Source organism: Lutzomyia longipalpis, chromosome 4, assembly GCF_024334085.1.
Source record: "Lutzomyia longipalpis isolate SR_M1_2022 chromosome 4, ASM2433408v1".
In the NCBI taxonomy this organism is placed as follows: Eukaryota; Metazoa; Arthropoda; class Insecta; order Diptera; family Psychodidae; genus Lutzomyia; species Lutzomyia longipalpis.
This window is the reverse complement of record NC_074710.1, coordinates 775,673-791,866: the sequence shown is the minus strand read 5'-3', so window position 1 is coordinate 791,866 and position 16,194 is coordinate 775,673. Positions and strand designations below refer to the sequence as shown.

The 16,194-nt window shown below is 35.8% G+C and overlaps 1 protein-coding gene across 1 annotated transcript in view; it reads left to right on the top strand.

The window, feature by feature from the left end:
* Positions 1 to 16,194, top strand: part of LOC129795765 (fat-like cadherin-related tumor suppressor homolog) — a 94,791-nt gene that overhangs the window by 27,772 nt on the left and 50,825 nt on the right. The window contains exons 5-6 of the mRNA XM_055837248.1: positions 4,870 to 5,184; positions 5,365 to 5,582. Of these exons, the coding sequence (XP_055693223.1) occupies positions 4,870 to 5,184; positions 5,365 to 5,582 (533 nt within the window). The remainder of the gene's footprint in view (positions 1 to 4,869; positions 5,185 to 5,364; positions 5,583 to 16,194) is intronic.

The window sequence follows — 16,194 nt, the reverse complement described above, 5'->3', positions numbered from 1 at the left end:
TATCAAAACCGATAAAAAAAATCCAAAAACGTATTTAAGATTTTTCGGTTTTGAATTTAGTTCTTTTTTTTAGATTTTAATGATTTTTTTTTAAGTTTTGTTCATCAATCTGTACTGTTTTGGGACTGAAAACCAAATATTTATCGTCTTGAATTAAGTCTTTTTTTGGGTTAAGTTTATTACTTTTTATCTTGAATGTCTTGAATTTAGAACTCTACAGCTTGAATTTACTACTTTTTATTTTAGGCTTAGACTTATATTTGAATTTTTTTGGCGAATCTTTTATATATTAGCGACTAATAATCCGAATATTTCCAAAGATCCGAATAATTTCGTCCAGATAAATCCCCCTTAATCAGACCTAACGCACTGATTTTCACAATTACGTTCTTCTATTATTCTTTCGCCAATAATTAGTAGAACAATAAAAAAGAGAAAACTTCTCCCCTCAAACCCAAAAGCTTCATCTTCGTACCTTAAGAGGGTATAGCCTCGTTCTCTCTCTCTCTCTGCGGCGGAACTATTTCAATCTAGGATAATTTTCTTTTAATGAATCCTCCCTTTTTTGACAGATTACTCTCTCATCCCCCTATTTTGCCCAAATGTAATGTGAGTGAGCAAGTTAGCATGACTTTCACCAGCAATGCTGTACAACAATATACGCTAAAAGCAACCAGCTCTTTCGGAAACTGCCAAAAATGCTCATTTAACACTGACTATTCTACCTAAATTATACGTATATGTGGTAGGAGAGCACAAAAGAGGTTCCTTGCGGAATTTATATGCCTCAATCAGTGGCTCTCAATTGTTTTTTTGGCATTATGTTGTACCTCAGTTTCATTTAGGAATTTGAGTGCCATTTCTTTATGTTTATTGCATGATAAACTATGGGCAAATTAGAGTCTAGTAATTAGTCTTAACTTATGATTTTTATTAATTTAAAAATTATTTTTTAAGATGAGAAATTTGTTGGAAGAATTGTTAAAAACATTCTTAAAATATTACATATTTGACGCACACCTGAGCATAATTATGTGAGATAAATTGAAATTGAAAATTAAGTTTGATTGAGTTTTATTATGTCACTTAAAATTTATTAAAACTTAATAATATGATCCTGACATTTATTAGATAATATTCACAAAATATACAGCTCTTGTGTCGTAGAGGAATTCAGGGAAAATTACATATAGTTAGAATCAGCAATTAGAAATGCCGGGACTTAAGTTTGAGAAACACTAATTAGGCACGGAAGGAAAATGGTTATAGAGGAGTTTTATATGCGGAGAAGTCATTATGGTTGTATATGGGAGATTTAAAGTTTTTTGTGAGTGAAAGGAAAATGCAGAGAGATTGTTGTGCGGGGTTGAGGATGAAACTTTCCAAATTACATTATTTTTGTATATATCGCGTGATTTTAACGACTCACTTCGTGCTACAATACTTTTATCATAATTGCCAAGATGAGGAATGAATTGAGGGTGGTCGTGTCTCTTAGAGGAGGGGTTGTTTTTGCTTTAATTTTATTAATTAGAAAAAAAAAGTGGAGAGTCCTGCGAAAGTTTCTTTGATGCTCGCCAAGAGATTTTGCAATTAAAATGAAAATCTTTTGATTTTTTCTTCTTCAAGAGCAACAAAATTGAATATAATGTACATATAATATTGGTATTGGTGATAAAGTCATATAGATTGGTGAAATTCTATCAATTACCACAATTAATGTAATTGATGTGAAGTGGGGTCAAACAATTTCATGCGTATACTTCATTATAATGTCTGTGAGTCTGGGTAATTCTCCACATATACTTTTGCTTTTTCTTCTTCTTTTCTTTGGGAATCAAATGAAAGAAGAAAAATCTTTTCTCCATTCTTTTTTTTTCTTTAGCCAGACCTAAACGTATAAAGTAACAATTATGCGCTGTGACTCACATAATGTACAAAATATATATAAAAGACTGATAAGATGAGATGTGTAATTGACGGGTGTTTCATTTTATCCTTGAGTTTGTATGAAAATCATGTTGATTTCAACCATATTTGTCCTTGCCAGGAGGAAGAAGCGCCTTGAGGGTGGAGGCTCTGTGTTGTATAGTGTTGTGTAGTATTGGCAATGTCATGATGAAATTCAACTCATCAGATTTCCCTTTAGATGGAAACTACGGTGGTGTTGTGCGGAGGAGGGGGATGGAGGGGTGAATGTCCGGGAAAGAGGTCGGGCGGGAGGAGAGATGGTGAATATGTGTAACGTACAGGAAACCATGATGTGGGAAATGTGTAAAATGCAAAATAGGAATATTTCAATATTATGGGAACATCTCTTGTCAAGTGAAGCTCGTCTCCTATAGAAATCATTCGCTCAAAACTTTAAATTTATATAAAATATTGCCTATTGGAAGCCCATCACCTACTTCTTCTTCAATTTCCAATTTCAAGGGGTTAATGTATCGTAAATGATAAGAAAAGTACTAAAAAAGAAAGAGTAAAAAAAAATATTTTTTCAATCACAATTACTTATGTTATTATTAGATAAGAAGATTTTAAAATGTAGGGTATTATCTATTCAGAAATTTAAAAAAAAACAGTCAAACGTTAGAAGAGAAACGTCAAATATAAGAGAAGAAATGAAGAATATTAAAAAATAACCATAAGAAGTTAGAAAAAAAATATGATGCGTTAGAAAAAAAAGTCGTAAGAAAATAAAATCTCAAATTTTAGAAAAAGAACGCCAAACATTATTTAAAAAAAATCCTTTTTAAAAAAATATTAAACGTCAAAAAAGAAACGTTGAACGTTATTCCTTTAACTGTTAAAAGTGCAGCGGTTTTAGTAATCTGAACCTTTTGGGTTTGGCGTTCTTTTTAATCCAACACCTTCCTCCGTAAAGTTACCTAATCATGTAAAAAAAAATGAATTTTATTGTGAAATTATTCTTGCAAAAAATTCTTTAAATTGATCAATTATTAGATTTAAAAAAAAACTTTTTTTAAACAGTCCAAGAATATCTTAGAGAGAAAATTTAAAAGTAATCCAACACCTCTCTAATGTAGCGTATAAAATCACAATATAGTGTTTAGAAAGGAGAATTTTCGCATTGCTGCTCTATATACATATATAATTTGCATTTCAAATTCAAAATTTTCCATTCAAAATTCTCAACCCCTTGGCATACACATATGTATTTATGTAGGTATGTAGTAGGTGTATATGCATTTTATTCAGAGAGACACTCCTCCTTGTCTTCCTCCCCGTGTCATGGGAGTCTGAAGGGTGGTTGTGTGCAAAATAAAGGGGGGTGGGGGTAGGAAGGACGACGATGATGAGAGATGAAGTTACCATTTTACATTCATGAGTAGACGAAGTTTAAACAGCAAACTCAATACTCTCCCTGACTGATATATAATGTTGGGTGTTTCTCCGATAAGGATGATGTGTGTCGTTGAGGCCGTACTAAGGGGCGGGTGGCAGAAGTTTCAGGGATTTCCCAAAGAGAAAGGGAGAGAACATTTTCCAAAAGCATCAATGAAAATATAATTGGAGCGCAATGTGTTTGTGCTCTTTCACCCCTACAAAATGTTTATAAACTATCATTAATCGACTGGTATTATATATGTTTACCTACGTATATTAAGTTCCCCCGGGAGGTATAATGACTTAAGTTTGATAATGTGGGTAATGAGGAAAATCCTGAAATTGATATTTTCTTTTATTAAAGGAAGCAGGATTCAAAATCAATCAAAGTTTTTTAAATTTTATTTAGCACTATGAGCACTATATTGGAGTTGTTGCGGAAACTAATAAAAATATTAATTTGAATTTGGCGTCCACCTAAGGCGAAATAGAAAAGATGGTGAATTTGAATGGTGAAAAAGGAATTATGGTGAAAATGTAACATTTGGCGGGAAAAATGGCAGAGATTTGCCCTGATTTGATTTTTTACATAAAAGTTTTTTATGTAATTAAAAAATCATTCAACAAATTCAATACATTTATAAGAAGCTGTCAAATTAATTTCTTTTTAAGAAATTACATCTCAAATGCAATCGTTTTCTCCCTAATCTATGGCTTGAACGACTTAACCTTATTAAATAGGTACATAGTACACATACCGAGAGGATTGTGTTTGAATAAATAAATGGGATAATGTGCCCGTTAAGTCAAATGTGAAGGCGGGAAAAATTCAATTAAATGGAGAATTTTAATTAAATAGTGGCACGGAATATAATGCGAGCTGAATATTGTAGAATTAATTTGCAAAATCAACCCTTAGAGCAGACATGAACAATAAATTACGCATTGCTCAGGATATACATGGAGGGGTTTTTCATATTAAAATAAAATGAAATCTCATTTTAATAATTTATTTTCAATATATGTACAATATTTTTTGGTAAATATAAAAAAATCATTTTGTGCTGCAGAATATTCATAGAAATGATTTTATTAAATTTATGTAGCTTTCAATTGCAGGCTTATAAAAACTCTATATACTTAACTATATGCCTATGATGTAAAACATAAAAAAAAGATATATCGCTGATTTTTAACGTAATTTTTCTTATGTAATGGAAAATGGAATTGCTCTTCGATGGGGATGTTCAATCGTTTTTACTTTTTCACAGTTTCTTTTTTATTCTTTTCATTTGCTCTTGGATGTAATGCATCCATGCGAATCCTTTAAGCGATTTACGAGACCTCACCTCGATACTCCGCATGCAGTGGACTACTAACCACCAATGCTGGGGGGAAGGGGATTTTTGCAGCGAGAATTTTCTTTGTGCCCTTTTTTCTCCTTCTCGATTAAATTGCTTTATATACTGTGCTGCAATACATATTTTCACTTTGATACCTTTTTTTCTTTCAACAATTCAGGCAACGTGCGGACGCTTGCGGTGTTTGATGTTGAATCAAAACCCCACTATTGGCTGACAATTTGTGCACAGGATCATGGTGTTGTACCCCTGCACTCGTGTGCAGAGGTCTTCATTGAGATTGAAAATGAAAACGACAATGTTCCACTGACAGATGATGTGGTGTACTATGCTGCCGTACCCGAGGGAGGATCCAGTGGCCAGAAAATTGTTCAAGTACATGCTACGGATCGTGATGTGGATCCATCCAATAGAATTTTATATCGAATTGTCTCCGGAAATCCTGAGGGATTCTTCACAATTAACAGTACAAGTGGTAAGTTGGAAGAATTATATTTGTTTTCATTGCATCTCTATATGGCAATTTTAGAGCTTTATTATGGTTAGATGGTTCTTTAAATCCATCAAACTCATCTTAGTTTTATGCAAATTACTATTGATTTTAACTGCAGCATAGAAATGATGCGCATTTCGTTTTGATTTCTAATTACAAAAGGAGTTATATCAACAACTGGTCGTAAATTGGATAGAGAGAATCAATCGGAACATATTCTGGAAATTATGGTGCAAGACAATGGTACCCCGGAGTTATCCTCAACGACAAGGGTAGTAATTACCGTGGAGGACATCAATGACCACGGCCCGGAATTCGATCAGAAATTCTACAAGGTACAAATTCCGGCGACAGCAAAAGTGGAGCAGAAACTATTCCAGGTATTGTTAGCATAACTACTTTTGACTTTTTTACCCCTTTCTATGCGCATCACCTCAAGCCATTATGTTCTCCCACACAAACCCAACTCTCTCACACAATCACACTAATCCTTCTCAGAATCAGGACATGATGTAAATTTTTTCACGTAAGAAAAGGAGACTCAAGTGGAGTATTATATACTTACTTTTTTGTATAATGTTTTCACTTAAAAATGGGGCTAAAGTGGTTAGTTTGTGTGAAACTTGAAGGAGTCTTTATTTTAATATATTGCTTTTGTGAAGAGATTTAAATAGAGAAAAGCATAGAAAAGCCAAAAAAAAAGAATTGGAGTTCATGATGAAGGGGTTAATGTCTCTATGCAAGTTCAATGCTGTGAAAAAAACTAAAAATCATTTTTACAGCAATTAAAGTGAAAAGCAAAGCTTGAGGGAAATGTGTATGAATTTCCCAGAGAGGTTACATGAGACACCACAAAATATATTGATATCATTTTACATTCTAAGTAATTTGCTAAATGCGCAAAATACTCCCCGAATTATTAACTAAGAGTTGAGAAAATTAAATAGGTATGCTATATTAAATCATTTGCTTTTCTATCCATGTGCTTTTCTCAAAACAACAGATTAGCAATTTACCTATTTGCTTTCCGAATGAATAAGTAAAATGTATAACAAGCTACATATATACACAGTTTTGTTTGTTTATATAAAGCTCACTCTGAGGGGTAGAAAGGTATACATAATTTTACAGATTAATGAGCATAATTTAAAAACAAAAAAAAAAAAGAGATAATTTCATACGCGCTTGAATAAACAGAAATGATTGATTAAACCAATTACTATCATTTAAACATTAACGATTGATGTCTACTAAAGCTTAAGCTTAAAGTACTTGAGCTTTTGTAGTCGTTGTACTCTACTAAAGTAATTATCCACTCTGTAATACTTCTTCCTTGAAAGCTTTCTTTCTTCTTTTTTTGGGAAAGGAAGTCGAATTACAATTCCTCGCGTTCTTTGCAATTTGAATATCAAATTACATTGCTTTCTTTCACCATATATTCGCGACATTTCTGTGATTCTGAGCAGGACAAGATGTGTACATATACTCAAAGTATCTTTTCCACTTTAATCTTACACACATTTCTTGTTTTTTTCCACTTCTTTTCTTTAGTACTGTATCCACTTGATATATTTTCTTTTCTTTCTCACAGAAAAAAAAACTTATGAATATTTTTTTCTTTGAATTTTTGTTCTCAAGTGAAATGAGTTATATACCTACATAATGTTTGAATATTAATCCACTAATAGCAACATTCACCATTTTATATATTTGAATCGTTTTTAACTTCTTCATTTTTTTTCTTTTAAATAACCTCTTTGTGACGTGGAGAGATTTTTGGGGGGAATTTTTTTCTTTGGAGGATGATGGCATTTAAGTACTATTTTTCAAGATTCTTTTTCTCGAGAAAATTTCCTCTTTGTCTCATATTGATGCCATAACGCAGACATAGTTTTAGTGTGAAGAATAGCACACACAAGATATAGAGGGCAACATGTTTTTTTTCTGTTGAGATTAATGTTTTGTTTTAATCTCTAATTTTTTCTTCGTCATCTTACATCTGGCAAAGATTGTTCGTGTACGTGTGTGTGTGTGTGGTAAAAACCCCCGATGATGGGGGTTTGAGGGAAATCTCAGGAGATATGACACAACATAATCCCCACTTAAGATCCCTGATAAGCCCACTGATAGAGTGTTTCCCTTCGGTGGTTGAGCTTTCACCACGATGGATTCTTGTGGGTGGATTGCCGCATCCCAGTCGATTGCCTCAAGGGGTTGCTTGCTTCGGTACTAAGGAGCCTTATATAGGGGGAGGGGGTGTGGTGGCTTGGTATGTCGAGATGAACCGTGTGTGTGTGTGTGCAAGAGTGGGTCGAAAGTGTTAATAGTTTATGACCGTCGAATAACATACAAAACATGGAATTTGCTTATTCAACCATTTTGCATTATTGGGGGAGTTTATCGTAAAAAAAACAAATATATCTGCTTAAGAAACATCTCCCTTGGCACCTTAATATGTACCTGATTAAGTGCATTAATCCACCTGAATAGGGGAGATAAGCCGAGATAATTGAGGAATCTTTTTGGGGTAATTAGACAGGGCTTTCCGAAGGTATAATGCATAAGTCAATAAAGTAAAATAAACGGTTGAAAATCACTATACTAAATCCAGCTTAAGTTTTTTAAACTAGGCCTAAAAGTTTTAAAGTTAGGCTTCTGTTTTTTAAAGTACCTAAGTCAAAACTTCTTAAGCTGGGTCTAAGTTTCTAAACCAGGATTATGCTTTTTAGGTAAGACCTAAAGTAATACGCTATGTCTAAGTCTTTCGAGTTATGACTTTATTTTTTTTTAACTAGGTTTAAGGTTTTCAAGTTATGCCTAAATTTTTGATTGTCACTTTCTTAGGATTCAAAGGTTAGTTAAATTTCAGTGCGTGAAGATAGCCTGAATCATATTTTGATCGTCTTCAAGCATTGATTAAAAAAAATATCCTGAAAATGCATTTAACTCTTATTTAGTCTAACATCTCCTTAAAACTTTAAGAGCTTAACTTTAAAAAAAAAAATCTTTACCTGAAAAACTAAAGTTTGACTTAAAAATACTAAAGTCTGGTTCAAGAACCCGGCTACAACTTAATTAAGAAAGCCAGACTTCACCCAATATCTAGTACTTATTACGACTAAATGTTTGCTTCAATATTCGGCATTCCCAGTAACTAACTTCTCAATGCAATTTTGTAATTATTAATTTACAAATTAACTTTTCTGTGAACGTTCTTTATTAAAAAATTCTTTAGGATGATTCAAAATTCATTAATTCGAGAAAGTTTTGTGCTTTCAAAAGAGGAAAGTCTTGTAAGAATGTAGATCTTCATGCACAAGGATACCTATATTATTTTGATATAATCTCTTCAGGGAAGGCACAAGGGAGGAGGATAGTTTGTGCATTGAAAAATACAAGAATTGAAAACTATAGTCAAACTCCCTTTTAGTTCATAGTATACTTGCGAGAGTGATGCGATAAGTATTTTATAATAATGCCTTGTAATGTTAACGTGTGGGTGGAGTTTTGTAATCAATAATGGGCGTAGTATGCAAAATATGTATATATTTTTGCTACATGGAGTAAAGCAATAAGTTCAAATTGAATTGTCGTCAATTGCATAAAATATCTACATCATTTATCTCCATATTGCGGTAACTTTTCAATTTTCTTAATGGTTTTTTTTTCGGCGGATGGGGGGAGATACTGTACCACACAATTTGATTGTCTGCGGCTGGGTAGGTGATCTTCGTGGGGGGTTGGTTGGGTGGTTAGTAGAAGTTTGTGGTCTTAGTCAGCTTTTCTTCGCAGACAGTGCTGCATGAGGGGTGTAAGGGGAGGACACGGGAAAATTGCTGGGCAAACGGGAAATACAATAGTTGGGTGGTCCCCGACAAATGCTGTGCGGAAAAAAAAGGTGGAAAATTTTTCTCACGGGAACTTTTTTATGTGTCTTTTTTTATTTCATTAGGTTTCTCCACATCTTCGTGGGATTTTCACACGCCCACCCACCCCCCTTTTCACACTAGGGTGATTTTTTATACTTCGACGCTGTAGTAGTATTTTACACATTCCCCAAGAGCATCCCTCAGGGGGATAAATATATATTGAAAATATGTTGAACAAGTTATGCAGAAGATGCTCTAATAGGGAAGAAAGAGAATATTAGGTGAAAATATGTTGGACAAAAAAAATAAATAAAGGGAAAATGAGAGATTTCTAATACTTGTAATATAAATAATTTTCCGTGGCAAAAAGAATAGAGATAGAATTTCTTAACTGATACATACAATATTTTCTGCTTCAACCAGTGAAATGTTGTTTTTAGCATTACATAATGGAGCACATGGTGAAAGGAAGAGTACAAAAAAAACACTGGCGCCATTTTTCTAATTTTCCCGATAGCTAAAACCCAACCTCCACCACCCCCGATGGCTATTTCTACAGCACTCTCGTTGTCCTTTCCTCCAGAGCATATTATGTAATCTACTATGTATATAGTGTAGTGTATATCAATGCGGTGAAAACTATTATGCCTATATGCTGTGTAATTAGATTTGGCTACTGTAAATATTTTCATACACGTTCCCAACATTTTTACTCACCTCTTGCGCACATTCCTCTACTTTTTTTGTCCTCCTAAAGAATTGCTTGGAAGGTGTAATAATAAATTACGTGTAATTAATATTTTTTCTCTTAAAAAAGAAGTCTTTGTGGGTTAAATCGCGAACATAAGGAAGTTTATTCTACGTGGATTTAATATTAAAAACCATTTTCACACAACAGTATATATGTAGCGTTAAATAAGTCTTGTCTTGATGGCTTATTACACCCCGAAATGTCTATTATCACGAGTTTATTAACTCTTTGTGGCGCGCATATGCAAACTTTTATAGTTTCCAGAAAAACTCAGTTTATTTAGCTCGTAACTTCGCGTGTATTTCACTTGAGCTCTCAAACAAGAATGACCATTTGACATTTCTTTCGGTTAACACTTTACACCGATATATCGGTTAACCGCGTTGACCGGGTTACCCGATATATCATTACTCTTTTTTTTTATAAGATCTGCCTTCATATTAATTCATTTTGTTTCTCAACTTATCACTAACATTACTGGTCTCCCATGTTCTGAAAGAAATAAGTACATCAAAAGAAACTGTATGTCAGTCTTCGAGGTGGACGGCGAACTCTTTGTGATCTTCGTGGAATTCTTCTTGAAGAGCTTGAATTACCACTTTCTGGGCTTGAGTCACCCTCGGAAGCAGATTTCCATGAATCTGAATCCGAAGCATCACTTTCAGCCATATCACTTCCTCTTGATTCTTTAAATGTAATTGAGGGTCTAACAACCCTCTCCTCCCTCAATTTAAGTTGATCTTGATGGGCCTGCAGCAATGAATTCTCAACTGCTACCGTGTATCGCACGGAGCTCAAAATTTCCACAATCTTTGCAGGTACCCATTTAGCAAAACTATTCCCTACTACCCTGTAATACACCGCTTGATTTTTGTTAAATTTTGGCTTCGGCAGATCAGGTGTTACAAGCTTTTTCTTATTATCAGTTAAGCTACTCCTAACCTTACTCGAAATCTTGAAATGGGGATTAATAATGTTAGTCTTTGTGTTTGGCACAAAATTAAACATTAATTCCGCCGGTGAGAGCTGTGTAGCAGTGGTTGGTGCATGGTTGTATCCCGTCATTATTTTCCGCAATACTTCGGGTAGTTTGTGTGCTGCAAAATTTTGTTCAACCATCTCTTTCCGAAGGATTGTTTTCATGGTTTGTACCGCGCGCTCGCACAATCCATTGCTTTGTGGGTGGTATGGGGGACTCTTTAGGACTTCAATATTTTTCTGTTGGCAATATTCAATAAATTGTCTCGAGTTGAACGGAGGACCGTTATCTGACACAAGTTTTTTAGGCGTCCCCATGCGCATGAAAATCTGATCCAATGCTTCTTGTACATCATTCGCGGTAGTGTTCTTCATCATGAACATCTCTACCCACTTACTGTAACTATCAATTACAATCAACACCTGTTTCCCTGCATAGTGGAAAAAATCGAGATGAATTCTTTCAAAAGGTTCCGTCGACTTTTTCCAAGGTACCGTCTTTTCCGCGTTGGACTTCCCCATTACGCTACAAGCTTCGCAAGTTTTCACGAATTTCTCGATTTCCCCATCTATACCTTTCCACCAGACCAGCGATCGCGCCACCATTTTCATTCTCACAACTCCAACATGAGTTTCGTGCAGAATGTATAGAATTTTCCTTCTCAATTTTCGCGGAATCACCAGCCTATAGCCGTAATATACGCACCCGTCTTCCGTTGACAACGCATTTCTGAACTTCCAATAATATTTTAGCGACTCTGGAAGTTGAGTGGGATTTTCCGGCCAGCCCTTTATAATCATTTCCCTGATTCGTTCGATCTCACGATCATTTCGAGAGGCCTGCTGAACTATTGCAAAATTAATTGGGCTCCCCACCTCATGTAGCGATGTCAACTCATTAATCTCATCGAACCCTAGCCAATGAAAATCTAAACACCCGTCCGTACTATCGTCTACTGGGAGTCTTGAAAACCCATCACAATTCCCTTGTGATTTACCCGGTCTGTATTTGAGTTCGCAATCCATTGACGATATCAACGCCTGCCAGCGCATCATACGTGGTGAAAGTAGAGTCCCCCCATTTTTCCTTGCATCAAAGACGGATATTAGAGGCCTATGATCAGTATAAACGGTAAATTGATTGCCGTACAGGAATTTATAAAATTTCCTGATCCCAAAAATCACGGCCGCGGCTTCTTTATCTAGCTGAGAGTAGTTGTACTCGGCATCATTAAGGCTTCGCGAGGCAAAATAAATTGGTCTCTCATCCCCGTTTTCGTATACGTGAGAAAGCACTGCCCCCAATCCATCAGGTGACGCATCTACTGCCACAATCAAAGGTAGTTTGGGATCAAAATGCGTTAAGATGGTATTGCTCTTAAGCAATCCCTTGCACATCTTAAAACATTCTGAATGTATCGGTTCCCAATTCAACTTTTGTCCCGTATGATTTTCTTTCGTCAACAGATCGTATAGTGGCCTCAAATGGGTGGCAAGATTCGGAATGAATTTACCGTAGTAATTAATCAATCCCAAAAAAGCTTGGAGCTGCTTGAGTGTTTTAGGCTGTGGGGCATTTTCTACCGCATGTAGTTTGTCCGGATTCGGTCTAAGACCCTGCTCCGAAATAACATGCCCCAGGAATTTTAGTTCCTTTACAAAAAACACACTCTTCTCAGTGTTAATTTTGACATTGAAATCATTCAGCTTCCCCAATACTTTGAAAAGGGTATCTTTAACTTCATGTTCTGTCTCGCCAAAAATCAAAATATCGTCCAGATATACGAGTACTCCCTCAATTCCCATCAGAATTTGATCAATTATGCATTGAAAAATACTAGGAGCCGAGGAAATACCGAATGGGAGTCGTTTATACCTAAAAAGACCCCTGTGAGTACTGATTGTCAAGTACTCCCGTGAACGTTCATCTACCGCAATTTGCTGGTACGCCCCTTTAAGATCTACGGCGCAAAAAACTTTCCCATGGCACAATTTTGCCAACAAATCATCGATCTCCGGTAGCGGATAATGCTCTCTCTCTACAAATTTATTCACAGTGACCTTAAAGTCCACGCACATGCGAATACCTTCCCCCTTAGCCACGACAACAATAGGGCTTGCCCAATTACTATGTTGGACTTTTTCGAGAATTTCTTCTTGGCACAATCGTTCCAATTCATGCTCGACTTTTTCCCGCAGTTTAAAGGGGAGAACCCTTGACTTAACAAAAACAGGCGTTGCATTGTTTTTCAACGTGATTTGAGCTTGAAACGTTTTAATCGGATTATTATCCGCAAAATTGCAAATATTGGGGAAACTCTTCTGAATTTCCGCAATAACTTGATTTTGATCAACTTGAATTTTATGATTTTGTCCCAACTCGAGAATTGCCCGTGACTCTAGAATTCTTTCTTGCCATCCCGGAAACAATACATCCATCCAGTCCCGACCCAGCAATGGAGCAGCGTTTGATTTTGAATCGATAATATAAAGAAAAAGATGATTGTTTCCCAAATTAATCGGCACTCTTCCCCTCACAATTACAGCATTACCATCAACTTGTCTTAGTTGAACATCAGATGGTGCCAGTGGTCTACTTGGAAATAGTTTTTCGTACATACCATGCGCCATCACTGTACACGCAGCTCCCGTGTCCACCTCAAAGTTGACAGGTGTGCCATTCAACCTAAGACAAATGAACATGGGGTTAGTAAATTTGGGGTTAGAAGTTGCCTCTGATGATGACGCCAGCTGAAGACTGTGATGGTATCCAAAAATACTTATCTCGCCCAGCTCTGAGATCGATCGGCACACAGCGGCCCAGTGGCCCTTCTTCCCGCAGAGACGGCATGTGCTGTTGATTGCTCTACACTCATTCTTGTCGTGCATCATACCACAGCGGCCACAAGCTGTCGCATTTCCTTCTGCTTGCGATTCCTGACGCTGCTTTGGCCCTCTCTTCCACTTCCGCTGCTGCGAGCTTTTTGAGTCGGCCACGTTGACTTTCCCGATTGCCGATTGCATGTCACGAACATTCTTTCGAGTGCGAAATTCCGCGATGCATATGTTTTTTGCACTCTCCCACGTCAAATCCGCCTGGATGATCAACTTCGCCTGAATTTGCTGGTCATTGATACCACTCACCAGCCGGTCACGCAGAGCTTCTTCGAGAAAACTTCCAAAATTGCAAGACTCTGCCATGTGCTTAAGCTCAATGATGTAATCATCAATCATTTCTCCTTCATGGCGAGTTCTCATAAAAAATTGACATCTCTCCGAAATCACATTGTTCGTCTCCTTGAAATGTGCCTCCAAAGCATCCATAATCTCCTTGTAAGTCTTTGCATCCGGCTTGTCCGGGGAAAGAAGTGCTACCAACTTCTCATAGCAAACAGTACCCATCAGGGTGATGAGAAGCGATTGCTTTCTTGCTGCGTCATCAATGCGATTGGCGGCCATTAGATGATTCATACGATTCCGCCAATGTACAAAGTTTTGCCCCGGCAAATATGGCTCAATGGAGCCTATCAACGCCGACATTCTATACTCCTTTTATGCACTTTTGTACAGATTATCTATACACACTTTTATCGTCGTCGCCACTTTTATAGTTTCCAGAAAAACTCAGTTTATTTAGCTCGTAACTTCGCGTGTATTTCACTTGAGCTCTCAAACAAGAATGACCATTTGACATTTCTTTCGGTTAACACTTTACACCGATATATCGGTTAACCGCGTTGACCGGGTTACCCGATATATCACAAACAACCCCGCATCACAGTAACACTTCTGGTTGCAATAAAAAAGGCATCATCTTGTATTATTATTTATACGTTATTGTAATTAAAAGTTGAAAATTTAAACACAAATTCCGCAAGATGCTAAAGTTTTGTTAATGAAGATACACTAACCGCGAAAAATTTTCATGTGAGTATAAACGTCTGATTAAAAAAAATGTTAAGTTTATAGATTATCAGAATGTAATAAATTTTGTATTTTTTTTATAAATCTTAAGGTTTTGTTAAGAAAACTTGAGAAATGTTTGAGGAAATTTAAAAAATCCCTAATTTTGCTTAAGAAAACTTAAGATATCATAAGTTTTTCTTAAGAGAATTTATGACAATCTTAAGAAAACTAAGAAATTAGTTTAAGGAAAAATGAGAAATGTATCTTTCCAAAATTGTTGGATTTTTGAAAATCGGTTTTCCTTAAAAAATATAAAATTTCCACAAATCTGAAAAGTTTTTGAGGGTAGTGTATAATTTATATTACAATAGGTATTATACATCAAAATTTCTTAAGGAATGACGTGCTTTTAATTTATTAAATGCATTTTTGACACTATTCAAAAAAGAAAAAACGTACATAATGTCGCAGTGTTGCGAAGGTAATTTAAGCATTTCTTTTTTCATCCCTTTCAAGTTTTGTTGCGTGCTATTAGAAAGGTACTTAACCTGCTGTATATTATGTATAGATTGGTGTATTTTAGGGATATTTCCAAGAAGAGAGAGAGAGGAAGAGTGTATGTGATTTTAATGCATAAAGCAGCTGATGTTTCTCCTGTATGTAATGTAGGTAGGTAGGTAGGTATCCTATATAGTCAAAAACCAAAAAGGCTATCCCGGGCTCTTACTACCATGCTTTTCTGCAGCTGCTGCTCCGATATGGTGTTTGCTCTGGGAGGGTGGTTGCTCTGTGAGAGTGAGTGAGTGGGTGGTTAGAAGTCTGGGGCAAGTGTAACATTTATAGCGGAAAATCAATAAAGTGTGAGTGAGAGGAAATGAGAGAGAGTTGGGGCAATGTGGAGCTAGTAAATTGCGATATATACACAACACACAAATTCCTTGAAGCTACTTTTGGCCCATATAATTGAGCTTTCATTCTCTCTCACCCTCTCTGTCTCACGCTCTCGCTCTCTCACAGCTTTTCCCCAACAAAAGTCTCTCAAGTTGAAATGATGGAAATTTTCTGTATATACGGAGCTTTTTCACAAAAAGCATAGTCCCTGCGTTCAAAAGGTGAACTTTCCAGATGGGTACGAAAAGTATGTAGATGTATGTAGTAAGATGTGCGTCAAAGGAGTTTTGTGTTCGTTCAAAAGGTCCCTGACAGCATATTTTCTTGTTGCTCTTATTACCACCTGGATAGTTCCATAGAACAATTAACATCAATTTATATTATGTTGTTTTTCCATCAAATTTCATTCACCTGGAAAGAATGGTTAGATACATAATAATTTTTGTCGATAGTTGTCGCCAATTTGTGGACTGTGGTGGTGCCATTAATTGGAAATATCAAAGAATAACTCTGAAGGTTTCACTCAGAGAAATATAGGCAATGTTAAAATAATCAATTTTAATGCAGACTGATACATAAATATAGCATAAAACCACC